Source organism: Falco biarmicus, chromosome 7, assembly GCF_023638135.1.
Source record: "Falco biarmicus isolate bFalBia1 chromosome 7, bFalBia1.pri, whole genome shotgun sequence".
NCBI lineage: Eukaryota > Metazoa > Chordata > Aves > Falconiformes > Falconidae > Falco > Falco biarmicus.
Window position 1 is genome coordinate 33,205,522 of NC_079294.1, and position 16,987 is coordinate 33,222,508.

Consider the following 16,987-nt stretch of genomic DNA (forward strand, 5'->3'; position numbering starts at 1 on the left):
ACGCCCGTTCTTGTTGCATCATCTCTACATACACAAAACTTCCAATCCCATTTTCGCTCCAAAAAAGTTGTCCTTTTTGTGTACTTATGCCTCCAGAGGATTCTTACCATTAGACTCTGGCTTCATGGCAGCAGCAGTCTGTTGAGTCTCAATTTCCTCCATTGCATCACTCATCAAATCCCGTAAAATCTGTTGCTCTGATTCTGCAAGGCCTGGTCCGTGGGAAGATGGCTGGCTAAATGTCTCTACCTGTAGGAGAGGAACACACTTACATCGTAGGCAATTGCAATATTGTGCTGAGTAACATTTTGCTAGAACGGCTTGATATGCAGCTCAAATTTTAAGAAGTAACACCTTAACTTTATAAATAACCAAGTGAGCTGGAAGTCCAAGCTCGATGATTCATAAGGTAGGTTAGAACATTATGGTTCAGGGTATTTGGATCCTCAGAGTACCTGGGACAGCTCGTGTATGTCCTGGAATTTCCTTCTTTAGACAAGAATAAAATACAATAGGTAAGCAGCACAAAATATTTTAGAATATTAAGAAGTGACAAAAGCAGAAAAAAAGGCACTGTTTTACTCTTAAAATATATTTAAGTTTAAAGCAATCTATTAATTTCTTTGCAGGAAATCTCACATTCTTTGGAAATAGAATGGGGATATCAAAATTAAAACATACTGCCAGGAAGCATAAAGTATATATTATGTTACCATTTTATACCTTCATTTTTGGCTTGCTAACTCCACGTTTAATCTCTGTTTTAACAGGTGGATGCAAATCACCATAGCTTGCAATATATTGTATGAGATTCATTAGTGCAGCACATGAATCGGAGCAAGTACGAATATGGATTACATCACTGGAACAGTGCAGTTCAAAGCGTGGTTTAGTCTAGATAGCAACAATAGAAAGGTAAGAATACACTTCAAATTAGCCCAAGGTGCATAAAAATAGCATCTATACACAGTTGCTTTTAAATTAATTTACTAATTTAATTAACAGGTCAAAAAGGACGTTAAAAATAGTACACAAATTGAAAAAACTTCCTTGATTCTCAAGTATAATAAAGTACTTTTCCAATCACAATCTGTCATGGACATTTTATATTTTATTTGTGATTAAATACTTACTCTTTCCTCATCAGAATCAGATTTTACTGCTGTAATGGTTAGTTCCAGCAGACCCATATCCATAACACGAACATAATCTGAATGACAATTAATTAAAAAAGAGAGAGAGTAAGAGAGAGAGAGATAAGATTTCATAACAAACATCATCCTTACTATGCATTTTTGGTTATTACACCATTAGAAATAGCATAAGCAGGGATCTTTTTTATTAAAACGTTTATATCTTGTTTCTCCTTCTTTTATGAGGATTACTCTCAGAGTTCAATTTTCAGCCACTCAAATCAAGAACTCAAATCTTTTCAATCCAATATATCACTCCCACTACCACCATCTGTGTGCAGTGTAATCTTTTAAGATATTTATCTTCATCCCATCTGGCTGAGTTAGAGAAACAGAGGCACAGAGAAGCTGGGTGACTAAGCATCCTAGCAGGTTTTTTAGTTGAAGTGAGAGAGGACATTTTCACATTGTACTAATCTTTCAGTACCATTAATAATTTATTTCTTATATATATGACACGGGTATATCTTTACTCTGCCCTTCAGTAGATATTCTCTTACCTAAACTAAACACACATATTTTTGGGCACTGGGTTTCAGTTTCTCCAGTTCATCTGTTAAATATTGATTCAAGTTCCTCAGTCCTTAAAGGTTGTTGTACTATATGAAAGGGAGAAAACCAGCGAATAACATTCTTTTCAGAACCTAGAACTCTGTGCTGTGTAATGTCTTTCAAGTTCAACTATACCTCTCTCATAAAATGAGATCTCTTTTCTATGAGGATTTATTTCTGTGCCAACTCCAAATTTATAAAAATACTCTTTTTTCAAATACCCATTATGGAAATCTAACACGAAAATTATGAACTTGCAAGTTACTGTTCTCTGACACACAAATCTAGAGCACTCAGATTTTCAGCAACACTGTATTACACATTCATATTCAACCTGCTGCTTTTTATCTCCTCAGACTCATCTTCAATAACCTTTATATATGCTGAATATGCCTGTAGTTTTGTTTCTTTACACTTGTAATTCACTCACTTCTGAAACATCCTTACCTCTATGAAGGTTCACCGTAACAGTGTTGCACTTGTCAGACAAATGCAAGGCAGCTTCATCTAAAATTATCCTAAAAGATGGGGGAAAAAAAGAAATGAAATAAACATACCAGAGAAGTGCTGTGCAATTCACCAGACAAAAGAAATTCCTACAGAAAAAAATATTTAAAACCATAAATATATCTAGCATATCTTAAATCCAAACACTTCATTCTTTCATCATCTCCAGATCCACTAGTAATTAACCACTGTAAAATATTTTCACCATCACCGATTATTTTATCTGCATTTTAATTTATATATTTGATTCTTCCAAGAATAAAAAGCAATGCTTTTGGCATACAGATTTATCACTTATTTCCTTTTTTGCCTTTTTTCTTTTTAATAATGTAATAAACAGTATTTGAAACAAACTTGTCTATAAGGTTTTATCAATAGAAACAAGTAACTTGGCAGATGTTTTGCATCAGAACAGGTGTAAGAGAATGAATATTCAACTACAATTGCAAGAAAAAAATCATTAAGAAGTTAAGAGAAGTTCAGTAATCACTAAATATTTCCTCAATATACCATCTCCAAATAACACAACTTTAAGAAATCTTAAGGTGCTGCTAATTAACAAAATAGACTCACTTCAGGACATCTTTCAACTGCATTAAAAATTGGAAAGTTTCTAGTTGTTAAAGAAAGCAAACCTAAAAAAATATATTTCACCTAATACAACAGAGGAATTACACATGAGCGAAGTATATTTCAAAAGATGTAAACCAGTGTGATAATTTACACAACATGAATGCTTTGTAGGTCAAAAAGTCAGACTGGCACTACAATTTTTACAGGAGCTTCCATGTTTCACAATTGCTTAAATTATACCTGAGAGTAGAAGAGGATTTATCTACCGCAACACTGCTGGAAATGCTGAAAGTTTCAACAGTAAGTAGCGATCTGACTGGCAAAAACAAGGGCCTAACAAGAAACAGAAGGAAAAAAAAAATTAATACTCTGTACCTATTTAGAAGTCTTATAGGTTACCTAAATAGGTCTCCCCAGGCCTAGGCAAGCGTTTAGCCTACTTCATATTGCTTACGGTTTTAGGGATTTCTGTTAAGTACTTTTTCCAAACAAACCTAAAGAAATAATTCTTAACAATACACAAACTCCAACATTCCTAGAGAATTAATACATAGCTGCAGTGCCACCAAGTGACATACACTTGCATTTTATTTACCTGTAATCAAGAGCACAACTCCACAGATGTACATGAAAAGTTGTAATTGTAGCTGGAGGATTATATCCCAGAACAGGCTCATCAGAAATATTCAGAAAATTTAAAATCTAAAAATCACAAACATATTATAATACTTTTAATATCTGTTAAATTAATAAACCATTATGTATTAGAAAGGAGAAAATCTGTAACAAGTATGACAATAAAATGTTTGATTAGTAGAAGGAAAAGAGTGAACAAATCTCAGATATTTAAAGGTACTTAACCAGTACCTGAATATGGAAAAGCATGGAACATAAACAGGGTAAAATATAAAGCACCCAAACTGCTGCCTTAAAAGGTACAGAAAAGATCAATCCACAGACACCTAAGTGGCTCTGTGCACAATGTCTCACAATCCATTTTTAAAGCATTGCCCAAATACAGTTTCATTCATCCTTCTTTGTAGTTGTTACTGTAGTGCTAGTTAGTATTTTCTTTGTTCTCTATCTGAAAAGTCAACTTTTCTTGCAATACTGTACATTGTTACAGGGATCTTCAAGTTATCTTTCTTCCTCTTGGGGCAAGGAAAGGGGGGGGAAATATGCTCAGAATCAGAAATACGTGCACATGCTCTGTATATGCTGCTTTCTCATGTATCACTGCATAAAATAAACTCCTATCCTCCTCTAAGATCCGTCATAGTTCTATAGTGTAACGGATTTGGGAGAAAAGTTCTTTTCAAATTATTCCAAGCCTGGAGCATATGAACACTGCTAGCCTCCTCTACCTACTTCTTTGGTTGTCTTTTTTTATTTCCCCCTTCCCCCTCCAAAAAAGATTCCTAAGTACATTACAGGCAATATTAATTGAGCAAAAATTCACAGAGCAAAAAAGCAATACGGTGTAAAGCAGACTACATGATCACATGTATCTACAGGAACACCGTGCTGAGAAGAAAGTAATGACAGCAGAGTCCAAAGCACCAAGTTCAGCTCCATGCTGCTATACAATAAGAACACACATAAAAATAAACAATAAATATTTAAATATATAAAAATAAATATAAAAATAAAATACAAAAGAAATAGAAATTAATTAAAAGAAAGTAAAAAAAATTTAAAACCCCATACATACTGGAGGATAAGCAGGATAAACTTCAATGTCAGGCTTTACTATCTGTAATCCAGTATGGTGTCAGTACATGCAACTATACTGCTACATAGCATGTCCTAGCTCATGCGTGTTTACACACAGCTTCTGGATCAAGGGTCTCTAGTCCTGTTTGCTAAGCTATACCTCTGCATGCATGCATATCAGTACAACCCTTCTAATTCAGAAGTTTGAATTCAAAGCATTTATGTAAACTGCTGCTCACTACTTCCCCAAAGTCTCCTTCTTCATTACTGCTATTGAATGTAAAACAGGAAACTGACAAGGGAGAGATGGGACTTGAGGAATGCAGTGAGCAGAAGGGAGAAATACATAAACGCTTTCAGTGCTGCAAGTAGGATGTTGGGGGTTTTTTTTTAGGTTTGTGGGGTTTTTTTTAAGTCAAGGATTATCCAATACTTGAATAGCATTGGACTGCTGAGATTTTCCCTCTGAACTATAGCAAACGAATACACAAGTAAGATTTAAGAGGAAGACTACAGTCTGTCCAAGGTCTCAAAGAGACACAATAAAGAATAACACTTTCAAGAGCAGAGTAAAATATTAAGACACAGCCGAATGCAAAGATTTTCCATTGAGGTTTAGTTTGATATTTAAAGCAGTTGTTAAAGCAATGAGACTCAAAGTGAAGGTGTAATCGAGAAAACTGTAGCAACCTGACCTGTTCATGCCAGCTTAAACCTGAAGGCAGTACTCTGTGTTGAAGGGTGGCTCCTCTTAGTCCAACAGCAACTAGAAATTCCTGCAAAAGAAAGCTGCACAAGTTAGTTTACATGAAATACATGTAACTATTTGGCAACTGGATTATTAAACACAGTCATCCTTCTGCTCCCAGAATCTCCAATTGTCTAGAAATGAAGAAAGGACTGGGCCAGGATTAAACATTCAAAAAACCTCGCTTCCTACTACAGAAACCCTAGATAATACAGTCTTAATACTTTTTGCAAAAGGATAGTATAGAAATTACAATTTTGTGGTGGTGATAGGAAGGCTACCTGTTCATATATTCTGATATTCACCAGAAACTGCCAGAAGCATCAACCACATGTAGTGCTTTCATACAATGTTCAAATTTGAGTCAATTGAGCCCCCATGACATTGCACTGGTCTGCAGAGTCCTTCTTCTCTAGATAATTCTACCAACCTGTTTGTAACAACTATGCCAGCTAAGAGGTCATCTTCTAGCCATGCTAGTAAACGCTACTGTCAAAGCCAAACATACCACTCATTTACCAGAGACACTCCAAAAAGGTAAGCCAAGTCTGCCTATTAGGCGACACTGTTAGTAAGCTGAGCAAAAAGCTTTTAACTCTTTATACTTGTTCTTGCTTGGTTTCACACCAGATTAAAACTCAACCAAAGAAAAAGAAGGAAAAGAGTCAACTGGCCAAGAAATACATTCGGTAAAGAAATACAGTGGGATCAGCAGAGGGGAGCATTACAAGAATTAGTATATTATGCTGATACTAAATTTTACAATCCACCCAAAAGATTCTAACAAAAAAATTATAAATTGAAGATGAACGACTCAAAGTTTTATGTTTTCTTCATCTATAACCCTTGTAACCCCACATCTAAATACTTCCATATAAACAAATAACTCAATTTATAAAAACACAAATATAAAACCGCAAACCTTTGTATTGCTCTCCATTTTATCAGATTGGATTTTGACTGCAACAGTCAGCATACTTGGACAATCCACTCCTACACCATCTGAAGTAGTCCTACTAAGACCATCTTCTTCAGAAAAACAAATAGTAGGTTCCAACCAATGGGGACGTATTGTGCTGGGCAGTCGTACTTCAGAGGAAGGGACAACCCCATCTACCATGCCTGCAAAGAGATTTTAGAATGAGTCACCTCATGCTTCAAAGCTGTTACTAGTGAAGAGTTAAGGAAAAACCTTTTTATGGTAATTAAAATAATTTAAAAGGCATTAACAAAGTTACTCATGCACACTGACAACCAAAAATTGTGAACGAGAGATTACAGGTGACCCAATATTTAAAGCCATGGTTCTAGCTAAAATCTTCAATGTGACTATAGGGTTTGATTGATTATTTGCCCAACAAAATGGCAAAGCTGAAATAAAGGACAGAAATCTATAGGTTATGTGGAAAGACAGGAATAGGTCTCTCCTTTTAATTTTATGAGATGGTGCCACGTTAACCTTTAAACACACTACAATTAAGCCTTGCACTGAAAATCCATTCACTTGACTACCACTGATTCTGAGACATTTGAGGGGAAAACCTTAAAAGGTTTTACTATATGGGGGTTACCACCCATACAAACTACCGTCACCTTAGAATTCTTCACCTGCTGACCCAGGAAAGATACAGCAGCCACTGGTAACCTGTACCTTTTTAAACTAAAAAAAAAAACAACAATGTGTAGGAAGTGTGCACTGCAGAATAAAAAACACACTGTACAGCTACTTTGCCAGAAGGCCGTAATATCTTTAAAGACCAGCACTTGCCAAGGAAAGTTTGAGCTGAATTGTAACTAAATACAGTCATTATGAAGTTGCATTACTGTAGTACTTAGGAGCATTAGCCACGGCCTAAATCTAATGTGCCAAGTGATACACTATCAGATGATGGGGGGGAGGCAGGAGGAGAACAGCATTTTCTCCTAAAAAGATTCAAGCTTCTCATTTCAAATTGAGTCCCAAAAGCTACCTCAATCCCACTCCTACCTTGATGATATAAATTGAGGCTGCTAGAATGGAGACAAACATAGTGTCTGTCCTCAAAGCCTTCATATTTAGTCACGCTGAAAAGTGAACCACTGTTGAACTCAAACCAGAACTCGCCATATTTTCCTTCCACTGTACTTCCATCATCCTGCTGAAGGGAGAACAGAAATGATAAAATGATTACTTGCCAAGTTTGCTGCAGTTAGTCTGAGCTAACATAACGCTTGCTACCAATACATATTTCCCTGCTTGCATTTAGTTATTCTCATGTAAAGCAAACAGAATCACTATAATACTATGCTGCATTATTGTCTAATTATAGTACAACAGCATGAAGATTACAGAATTACTGTTACAAACACTTGTTCCTTCCAAAACCAGTACACATCACATGAAGGCGACCTCACAGTCAAAACAACAGAACAACTTGCAGCCCCTGTGTCTCACCTTTACATCTGTGAATACTGACACTAATCCATGTGTCACGTTTAGCAGAACAGACAGAAAGCTTTGCGAGTTCTTATTCTGACAGTCAAGCTTCTTCCTTCTGCGTGAACGGTAGTTTGGATCAACAGTGGAATAATACTGTAGTGTTTCTTCCTCAGATCCACTCTCATCATCTAATAGAGAAAATGAAAAATAAATAACTCTCTGGCTAGTACACATATCAATAACTCATTGTTTTTCCATCAGTAATGTGATTCAATTTCACACTTATTTATTTAAACAGTAATCTATGCTTTTCTTCTTGGTTTAAGTAAATCCTTTCTTATAAATTTACAGATTCTCTCCACTACCAGCTTAATGACTTCAGCCAATTATGCTTTTGAATCACTATAGTTCTAGATGTTTTAAGTGTATTACCATAATGAACTGCAGATTTAAATTGACTAAAGCTGTCTTTACTGAAAGTGTTGATGAGCTGGCTGGCCACAGATAATCCAACACCGTAAGAAAGGTTTTCAAATGTTTCTACAGGAGATGGAGCAGTGGGTTCCCACAATAATAAATCATTGCTGATCCTAGGAAGAAATACTTTATCATTATACAAAACATATGACTATATTCCCCTTTAATATAAGGTCAGTCAAGCAATATTTTCTTTGCAGACTTCATATAACAAATTTCAGATTTCATAAACAAAGAAGAGGAAAAAGTTCAAGAACACAAGAAAGAATAACATATTCATGAGTAAAAGCAATGAGTAACAAAAAGTAACTTTCTTCTGTAATTACGGTATGTGCATATCAAAGTCTAACACTTGACAATGACACAAAAGCCTCTTCTTAGTAGGTGTATGTTAGCTCAGTAGGTTGGAAGCAGGGTGACAAAACCCTATTTTGATCACATCAATTTTCAACCACGTTGCAGGAAACATTAGTTCCTTTGATTTCAAGTGAGTCTGTCCGTCAGGGTAAAGACGCATGTGACATTTAGTACAGAAGTACACCAACAAAATATTCAATGAAAGGTACAGCTTTACCACTTTGCAAGTGAAAAAATGCTTTGGAAGTAAAGTAATGCCTATCAGAGGCTAAAACAGATCAGCATCTCTACGTAGGTATTATGCTAAACATTAGCTATTTTTTTAGTTGATTTAATCTAGTTGTATTTCTTGTTTTTCAGACAGAACACTAAGAAATAAATGCTAAAACATATATTTCTAACTTGGGTTCACTTTATTTTTCATAAGCCTTTGTAAGGCTTACAAGACTGGGTGGTTAGGGCTCCTTCCCCTGCTTGCCTTGTGGACTCTTAATTTTTAGATGGAGAACCACTGAATAAATAGGAAAGAATAAAATGGAATTCAATAGGGTTTGAACTACAATGATCTATTATAAAGGAGAATTTAGAAAGATTAGAGCAAAATGAAACATTGAGAATGAATCTGAACAAAGTATTCACTGAAAGCAAAAGACTATTTAACTTTGCCCTTTGTTCACAAAATCTGTCAAACAATTTTTAGCAGATGGCTGCTATAGCACTGATCAGATATACAACATAGTGACAGCTCTGGTGATAACTTGGAAGAATAATTATATAGCATTTTATGTTCTTAGAAAGCTATACAAATGAATTCCTGCTATAGCTGCTCATTCGATTGCTTTTATCAACAATGAATACAGAATTAAAAGTACAGGTCATGATAGCCAAGCAAAACAATTATCATACTTACCTATTGTAAAGTTTTTCATAAAAACTTTTGTTTGGTAATGTTAAGTGAATGTTTGGTAACATGAGTTCCAGTACATAATGAGAATTGCTAATTGTTTTATCCTGAAACTCAGTCATTTCAACTACATCTCCTGGCATCACCATCTGAAAGAAAAAAAAAAAAACAAAACACAAAACCCCACAGTAAACTCTCAAGTAAAAAACCAAAACTGCAAGTCAGAAGATGCATATAAAGTAGTAAGAATATACTAATTCTGTCTACCACAAGCACAAAGCAACAACAAAATTTTATAGTACCTCTTCATTTTCAAACATGACCCTACGAGAAGAAAAAGGAGAAGGCTCTGGTCTTCTAATATCACAGACATCCTTCAAAGAATGAGACCCTCCTTCTTCTTCCTCTTGAAAGTTATTATCACCTTCTTCCTCCTCAGCTGCTATCCTTTCCAGAATAGAGTGCACAGCCAGAGGGTTTATTCTCAATACAATCCTAACATTGGAAAAGTTATGCAGAATAAGCCATTAGAGATGCTTGGAATTTTCATATTGATGCACAGTCACATGTCCCCTAGCTCCACTACCTAGCCATTAAATACACACAGACTAACAGCTCAAAAACCAGGGATGCCTTCATTAAATAACATTTTATTAGACAAAGCAATACCATTATGAAAAACACCAAACTTAGAGGCACAAAGGGACATGGAAAAAGAACCATCAGGCAAATTCTCAACTTCATCAGGTGACCATTAGGTGACTTAAGAAAAAAACTAGTGCTCTCCCAAATTGTATCATTAGACCACCAACAGTTATTAAAAAACACTCTGCTACATAACAAAATGTATTACTTGTACACACTGCTATAGAAAAATTGATTTGTAGCATTATAAAACCTCACAGAAAAAATGTCCATACGAATGTGCCATCAGAAAGCCACAGATTTTGTGGCAAAAAACATGTGGCAAATCCTGCAGCAAATCTAAAATATCCTCTTCAAAACTGTTCAATATCTCTGAAGTATTTTAATGCCTTAGATATGATATAAGCTGCAATAATTCAGTAACAATACAATTATATTTACTATTGTCACTGCTTTATATGAGCTTATGTTAATATTTTGAGGCAAAATTTGATGGAGGTTTTTATTTTTTTGTTTGGTATTCTATCTTCAATGTAGAAGTAGGAGAAAAGGTAAATGGACAAAAAGAGGGGAAGTTACAAGTTTCTAATCATTCACCTAACTTTCACTGAAATTTACTCAAGCCTATGCAGAAACCATTATACATTAAAACAGTCTTGCATTATTATAAATAATACATATAATGCATTATATAAATAATCTAAATAAGAAGTCTGGGTGGGGGGGTTTTATAAATTCTTTGGCTCTTTTCAATAGCTACATGTTCTTTCTTTGCAAATTATTTTCAGGCATTTACTACACAAGCAGCCTGTCTAATTTTAGATTAGAAAGCAGCACTTCATAAAAATCCAAGCCACCCACATTAAAAAATAAAACATTATTTTACCGAGGCCAGTCAAAATTATCTGATGATGTTATATCTCCATCTATGCCACCAGACACTTGAAAAAATTTTATTGGCGCTTCTGCATTATCTTCTTCAAATGAACCTGAATAGAAAAATTAAAATTAATATAGGAATGACAACTCCTAACTTCAGTTTCCTACTCCTCAAGCTGGAGTCCAACAGATTAACTCATTGATGCTATTACTAAGGTATTTTGCAAATTTTTTTGTCTTTTCCTCCAAACATTTTTAGAAACTAAAACTATTTTACATTATATTCTAGCCAGCAGCAGTTAGAAAACCAGATGCTTCTAATGCATAGATAGCCGTATTTCATTTATAGCATCACTACATTATGTCACAGCCTTGAAAAGTACACAGAACAACGAATCAGCAAAGAAGGTTGCAAATATAAACCAGTCTCACAGATGCATTATTCTGAAACATATTAGAGGCATATAAGTATTAAACTTTTCTCAGTGACAGTTATTCAGGACATCATTCACCCCATTTCTAGACTATAGTTGAGATTCTTAATTTGCATAGCTGCAGTATCCCCCTACAAATCTACAAAACTTACCCTAACACCAAGATAAAAATCCCAGACAAAACCTAAATTGAAACAAAGTGGTATAACAATATAACAGAAAGTAACAGAAATACTGGCTCAGATCTCAAAAACAAGAATGTTAACATTCTTACCAGTTAGCTCTTTAAAAGTAAGCTCTAATTTAACTTGTTCTGGAGTTGACCCTCCTATAAACTCAGTTTTAAATTCCATATCTGTAAATTCAAGATGAAGAATCTCCTTCTGAAGTGATTTCTTAAACCATGGTCCTCTTTCCTGATCTGACCGTAGGTCAGGTATTGGGAAGCGAACAGAGAGATTTAATGCTGGGGCAGTGACTTGAACTGAAACTCTACAGTTTGCAGGAGTATGTGAATCATCCAGAAAAACTTCAGTAAATGCTTTATGCTAAAAAACAAAGTAAAGGAAATAAATTATCTAAATTAGAGAAAATAGCACTGAAAATTACTATGGTCATTTTGATGACGTAATACCTAAAAATGAAAAAGGTTAGTTTTTCATAGATTACACATATTAGGACCAATTATTATGCCTCTTAGGATATTATTCTATTATTGGTGGTGTTAAAATTCTACTTAGTTCGGTGTCAAGTATTTTGCAGATGTTTGCAAAAATGGCTAGGTTACAATTATTTTTTTTTAAATTAAGAGTGAGAGTACTGAACAATACTTAGCTGCAGTTAGGAAATATCATGTCTCCGATTTTATTTTTTTAATTTGTTTTTAAATGCTATTGTTGAGAAGCCAAGAACTACCATCATGCATATTTGGCCCTTTCAGTAAGTAATGGCTTCCAGTTCCCATCACTAATGTGTCATTCAAAACCTCCCTGAGCACAGCTTATTGCTGACCATCATTGAAAAGAACCACACTTTCAGAACATGACCACATTGATAGAAATTATTGATGTCTTACTAATTTTAAAAATGAGGATTCTCCATTTTTGAAGACTAATTTTTCAGTAAAGAATCAATGCAGCAATATAATTACATGAAGGTATTCGTTGCTGTGTAGAAAATCAGTTAATTGCATTAATCCTTCCTCATGTTATTTCAAGAAAAGCCTTCAATTTTAATGTTATTGTGCTAAAGGTACCAACACTGAAATCCTACTGACAACCTGAACCAAGACAAACAAGCTCCAATTTCTGTTGGTCCTCAGTCACTAGAATGTAATGCATATGATCCCCATCCTTTCTATTACCTACCCCAAAAACAGCTAAGGCACAGCACAGGCAACTAGACTGACTGTGACACCTAAAGATTTCAATACAGAAGTAGAATTGTCAGCAACAGTTTAATCAACTGCTGGAGAACATGGTCGGACAGATTAGGGATTAGAAATCAGTCAAAATTCCTCTTTTTTGCCCAGTTCTGCTTGCTTCAAGCTGGGATCTGACAGTTTGTGAAGCAGCTACCATTGCCTTTAGGTTTGTTATCAAGCGTGCAACCACTGAACCTAAAGTGAGTACCTATGTCAAATGGCTACTGTTTTGTACTCAAAGTAAAAAAAAAAACCAAACCAAAACCACATAAACACACACCAAAACAAAAAAAAACAAAAGCAAAAAAACAAACCACCACAAATCAATCAGAATTAGCTATCTTAGGCTTAGTGCCGTCCTGCCTTCTCCCTGCAAAAAATCAGCAAGTTTATTAATCAATTTCACTTTTAACTTACCAGACTTATGTGCTTGTTGTAAGAAGCATACATGTGAGACGCCATCATCTCCACTGTAGTTAGTTTTTGTGGCTGAAGTAAGGAATTTAATCTGTCTACAATACTAATATCCAGCTCACAAAACACTGGACTTAACTTTATTTGTAACTCTGCCTTCTGTGGAACCGAACTGAGTCTCCCTTGACTAGCCTGAAAACAAAGAGAAAAAGCACTAAAATCCTTAACAATATAGTGAATCAAATTACAGCAACAAACTCATGGACCCTCTGTTTTACAAGATACCTTTCTGTTAAAATGAACAAAATTAGACAAAGGCTATTATATAGAAACTTGGGGGTTTTAATCTCCCACCTTACCTGAGGTCCTCTATTATCTGAATGCTTATAATGAAGCTGAAGGCATGGCATAGCATGAGAATCACTTCCTTCTTCAGAATGAAATGTCAGCAGCTTTAGAATAAAACAAGAATTAAAAATAATTAATAGATAAGGAGGAAAGAGTTGCCATAGGAAAACACGTTTATGACATTTCACCTACAACAAAGCGTAGGTGACCCTACATTTAAGTCAGCAAACAGAGCCTCAACTCAAATGCTTACTCAGTCCATTTATTCAACCACTTTATCGGATGTCTGATCCTTAAAAGAGCTGAAAAAATAATCATCACCCAGAGAAACCTTCTCATTGTTCAACTACAGCAGTTTTTGGAAAACATTTACTCTAATTCCCATATTGTGCTAAGCATATTTAAATATTTAACTCTATTCCTGCCAGGTATGACAGCAGTCTGGTTCCTTGTTTGAGCTTACAATTAAAATAGAAGTTGCATCTTAAAACCATAACATGTTAAAAAAATAATAAAAAAATTACAAGCATTTTAAAATCTAGCATTCTCAGTTATACAATTAACATTTATTTTCTATGGAACTACCTGTATTTTTTACATACCTCTGTATAATGAGGTTGAATGGAATGAGAGTCAGTAGAAAAAAGGCATTCAAGGAACTCCATATCCCCAATACATAAATCAGTACTAAAACTTCGAGAGGCAGTCCTTTGCCTTTGTTCATAGGACACTTTGATGCCAGTACCTATAAATCTGAATTATGAAAATTATTAATTATAATGAGTAACACAGAACAATAAAAATTACAGAAAGTCAAGACTTGATTTAAAAAAGGATCACTACAGTCCTTTTAAAAAAAATTATTAAAACTGCCATAATTTCATCGAAAATAAGAAAAAAATCTAATGTATTATAGCTTTAGCAACAAAGACAATGAAACTCTTTTACATTAAACATTCAACAATGGTCAGTGTAGAGAAATTTGTAAAGCACACTTCTGACATCTAACCCAAGATGCAATTCACAAAGCTGGGAATTAACATCCTTATATAAACAATGAAATAGTCAAATGCCTCAAAAAGTCTAAGTTACATGCGTAAGGTAAAAAAAGATATATACACCCCTAAATATTTTACTTCATACACTATACTGGGACATTAAAAACTTCCAAAAAACCCAATTGTTGACTAACTTTACAATTTTGCTCATGCTAACTTTTTATCCCTGTTAATATACTATTTTACACTAAATAAAACCCTAAGCTTCTTCAAGCAGAAATCCTTATACTGGAATAAAGGTGGTCCTGTAAAATACAGCTATTTCTAAAGAAATAATTCACTTAATGATTCTTGACTGTCTAGATTTTTGTGGTAGAAATCGTACCTAGTTTAATTCATCTATTGTTGAAAAGAGTTAGGTCGATTTTAATGTTTATGCACTTTTCTTTTTTTATTTTTAAAAAAACCACAAAAAAGTCTCAGACAACAGATGTCAAAATTTGAGGCCATTTTGAAATCAACAAAGTTGAATACAATTAAGTGAATACAATTCTTATGGAAATAAACTTATTCAAACTTACTTAAAAGATATTTCTGTTATCTATATTTATTAATAAGCAAAGTTATACCTAAGGTGATCATGAGAACAAGCTTCTGCAAACACTTCTCGGAAGGACAGAAAATCTTCTGTTGAAAACTTAACTGGCTCAATCTTTTCTATTCGGGTAAAGAAATCCCGAGCCATTGGTGTCAATGGGTTAAGGTTCAGTGAACTTTCAGGTGGGGGTAAAGGGTCAATATGAAGTACAGACACTGAGAAAGTTCCAACTGCCAGTCTAAAAAGAAGCTCAGGTCTGGATTCATCCACAGAAACAGATCTGGATGGAATAGCTGAAATACAAAATTAAGTTCACGTAATTTTTCAGCAATAACACATTTATAAAATCATCTTACTTTTGATTTTCATTTCTTTTTATCAACTTGCTGCATAACAATTGATTTCCAGAATTATCGAGGGAGCAGAATGCAAAACAATTTTACTTACACGTCCTTCTTAAGGAAGTCTGGTGAACCACATTGGCTGTAAGCGTAGAACTTCTTGGAGGTTGTAGTTCTTGTTTGTTACGATCAAGAAAATCACCCCAAGTTGGTTGAAGCTTAAAAAAACCAAAAACAAAACAAAACAAAAAAAAATCTTAAATTTGACAATTAGATGGTAAGACATTAGATCAAACAAATAAGGTAAAGGAACAAAAAGAAGATACATGCATAAACAAACAACAGGACGCCATTTCATGGCATATTGGTGCTCAACTGAACAATTTAAATATGCTTTACTTCAGGCTACATTTTCTAAATACTATCATCACATACTCCCACATATATTTTAAAGCTAAAGCTGCTCTATCCATAAGCGTATATTCTCCCGTTTCTCTGTAAAAAGCACAACTGTGCTCCATAGCTTTCACTAAGCAAAACATTAGCCATATAACAGATTCAGGAAAGATGGCGATATCAACACTGCAATTTTTATGTTGCTTGAGTAATAACGTAACACAACAATTTTGTACTTTTTACTGTCATTGCCTGTGTAGTTCTTTCTAAAAGAAAACCCAGATGGCAAACATGCAGTTATTGAAAAAGAAAATAAATCATAAAACATCCTGTATAAGCTACACAGCATTTGAAAAAAATATATTAAATTTCCTGTTTTGGTACCCAAACAGATGAGAAACTTTCCAATACCAGTTCCATAGCAGAAAAGGAATACTATCAGCTCTAAACATTTTCAGTTGTCCTAGAATCTTGCAATAGTTCTTGATATTATAAAGAATATATATGCAAGTTTTAGACGGAAGTGTTAATTTCAAAAAGATTTTAGATTTAGATACTATACCACTGTTGTGCTCAGTGGAGATCCTGCTGGTGTAGTTGTATATGTACTAGTTAAAGACAAGTCTAGATCCATGGTTGGAGGGTCTCCAAGAGGTGGAAGGGAGGAAAGGCTGTGAGACATGTCCATTTCAGCCATTGAAAAGAAAACTTCTTCTTCTAATAAGAAACACAGATAGCAAAGAGTTATTTTCTAATTGGGAAAAAAAAAAAACCAACCCAAACTTAAAGTGGAAATGTATTCTTAAGTTTAGAAATCTAACTGCTAGACAGAATAACCAGCTAAATATATTATTTACAAAAGTTCCAAGTTCTCTTGAGACTAGTATCATCTATGGACAGGGATTACTAAAAAAAAGACAAAACCCCGAATACATACAAAAACAGTTCAACGTTGAATTTTCATATTCTAGTTGGCATAATATCTAAAAATTCATACACTCTCCTTCTGACAATTCAAAGTTCGTATTTTTACATTTTAAAAATCATAAAAAATTATTCAAATAAAAA

The 16,987-nt window shown here is 34.3% G+C and overlaps 1 protein-coding gene across 3 annotated transcripts in view; it reads right to left on the reverse strand.

Annotated features, from left to right (window-relative positions):
• ATG2B (autophagy related 2B) overlaps nucleotides 1-16,987 on the reverse strand; it is a 44,996-nt gene that overhangs the window by 14,853 nt on the left and 13,156 nt on the right. For 2 of the 3 annotated variants that reach the window (XM_056345472.1, XM_056345471.1), the window contains exons 9-29: nucleotides 16,482-16,636; nucleotides 15,630-15,741; nucleotides 15,214-15,475; nucleotides 14,189-14,339; nucleotides 13,598-13,690; nucleotides 13,242-13,430; nucleotides 11,676-11,949; nucleotides 10,975-11,077; nucleotides 9,746-9,938; nucleotides 9,450-9,592; nucleotides 8,138-8,295; nucleotides 7,721-7,893; nucleotides 7,274-7,424; nucleotides 6,209-6,408; nucleotides 5,234-5,314; nucleotides 3,421-3,527; nucleotides 3,066-3,158; nucleotides 2,193-2,263; nucleotides 1,134-1,210; nucleotides 724-894; nucleotides 108-249 (exon numbers count right to left, since the gene is read on the reverse strand). In XM_056345472.1, coding sequence (XP_056201447.1) covers nucleotides 108-249; nucleotides 724-894; nucleotides 1,134-1,210; nucleotides 2,193-2,263; nucleotides 3,066-3,158; nucleotides 3,421-3,527; nucleotides 5,234-5,314; nucleotides 6,209-6,408; nucleotides 7,274-7,424; nucleotides 7,721-7,893; nucleotides 8,138-8,295; nucleotides 9,450-9,592; nucleotides 9,746-9,938; nucleotides 10,975-11,077; nucleotides 11,676-11,949; nucleotides 13,242-13,430; nucleotides 13,598-13,690; nucleotides 14,189-14,339; nucleotides 15,214-15,475; nucleotides 15,630-15,741; nucleotides 16,482-16,636 — 3,099 coding nt within the window. The remainder of the gene's footprint in view (nucleotides 1-107; nucleotides 250-723; nucleotides 895-1,133; nucleotides 1,211-2,192; nucleotides 2,264-3,065; nucleotides 3,159-3,420; nucleotides 3,528-5,233; nucleotides 5,315-6,208; nucleotides 6,409-7,273; nucleotides 7,425-7,720; nucleotides 7,894-8,137; nucleotides 8,296-9,449; nucleotides 9,593-9,745; nucleotides 9,939-10,974; nucleotides 11,078-11,675; nucleotides 11,950-13,241; nucleotides 13,431-13,597; nucleotides 13,691-14,188; nucleotides 14,340-15,213; nucleotides 15,476-15,629; nucleotides 15,742-16,481; nucleotides 16,637-16,987) is intronic. The other variant, XM_056345473.1, reaches the window with a different exon arrangement.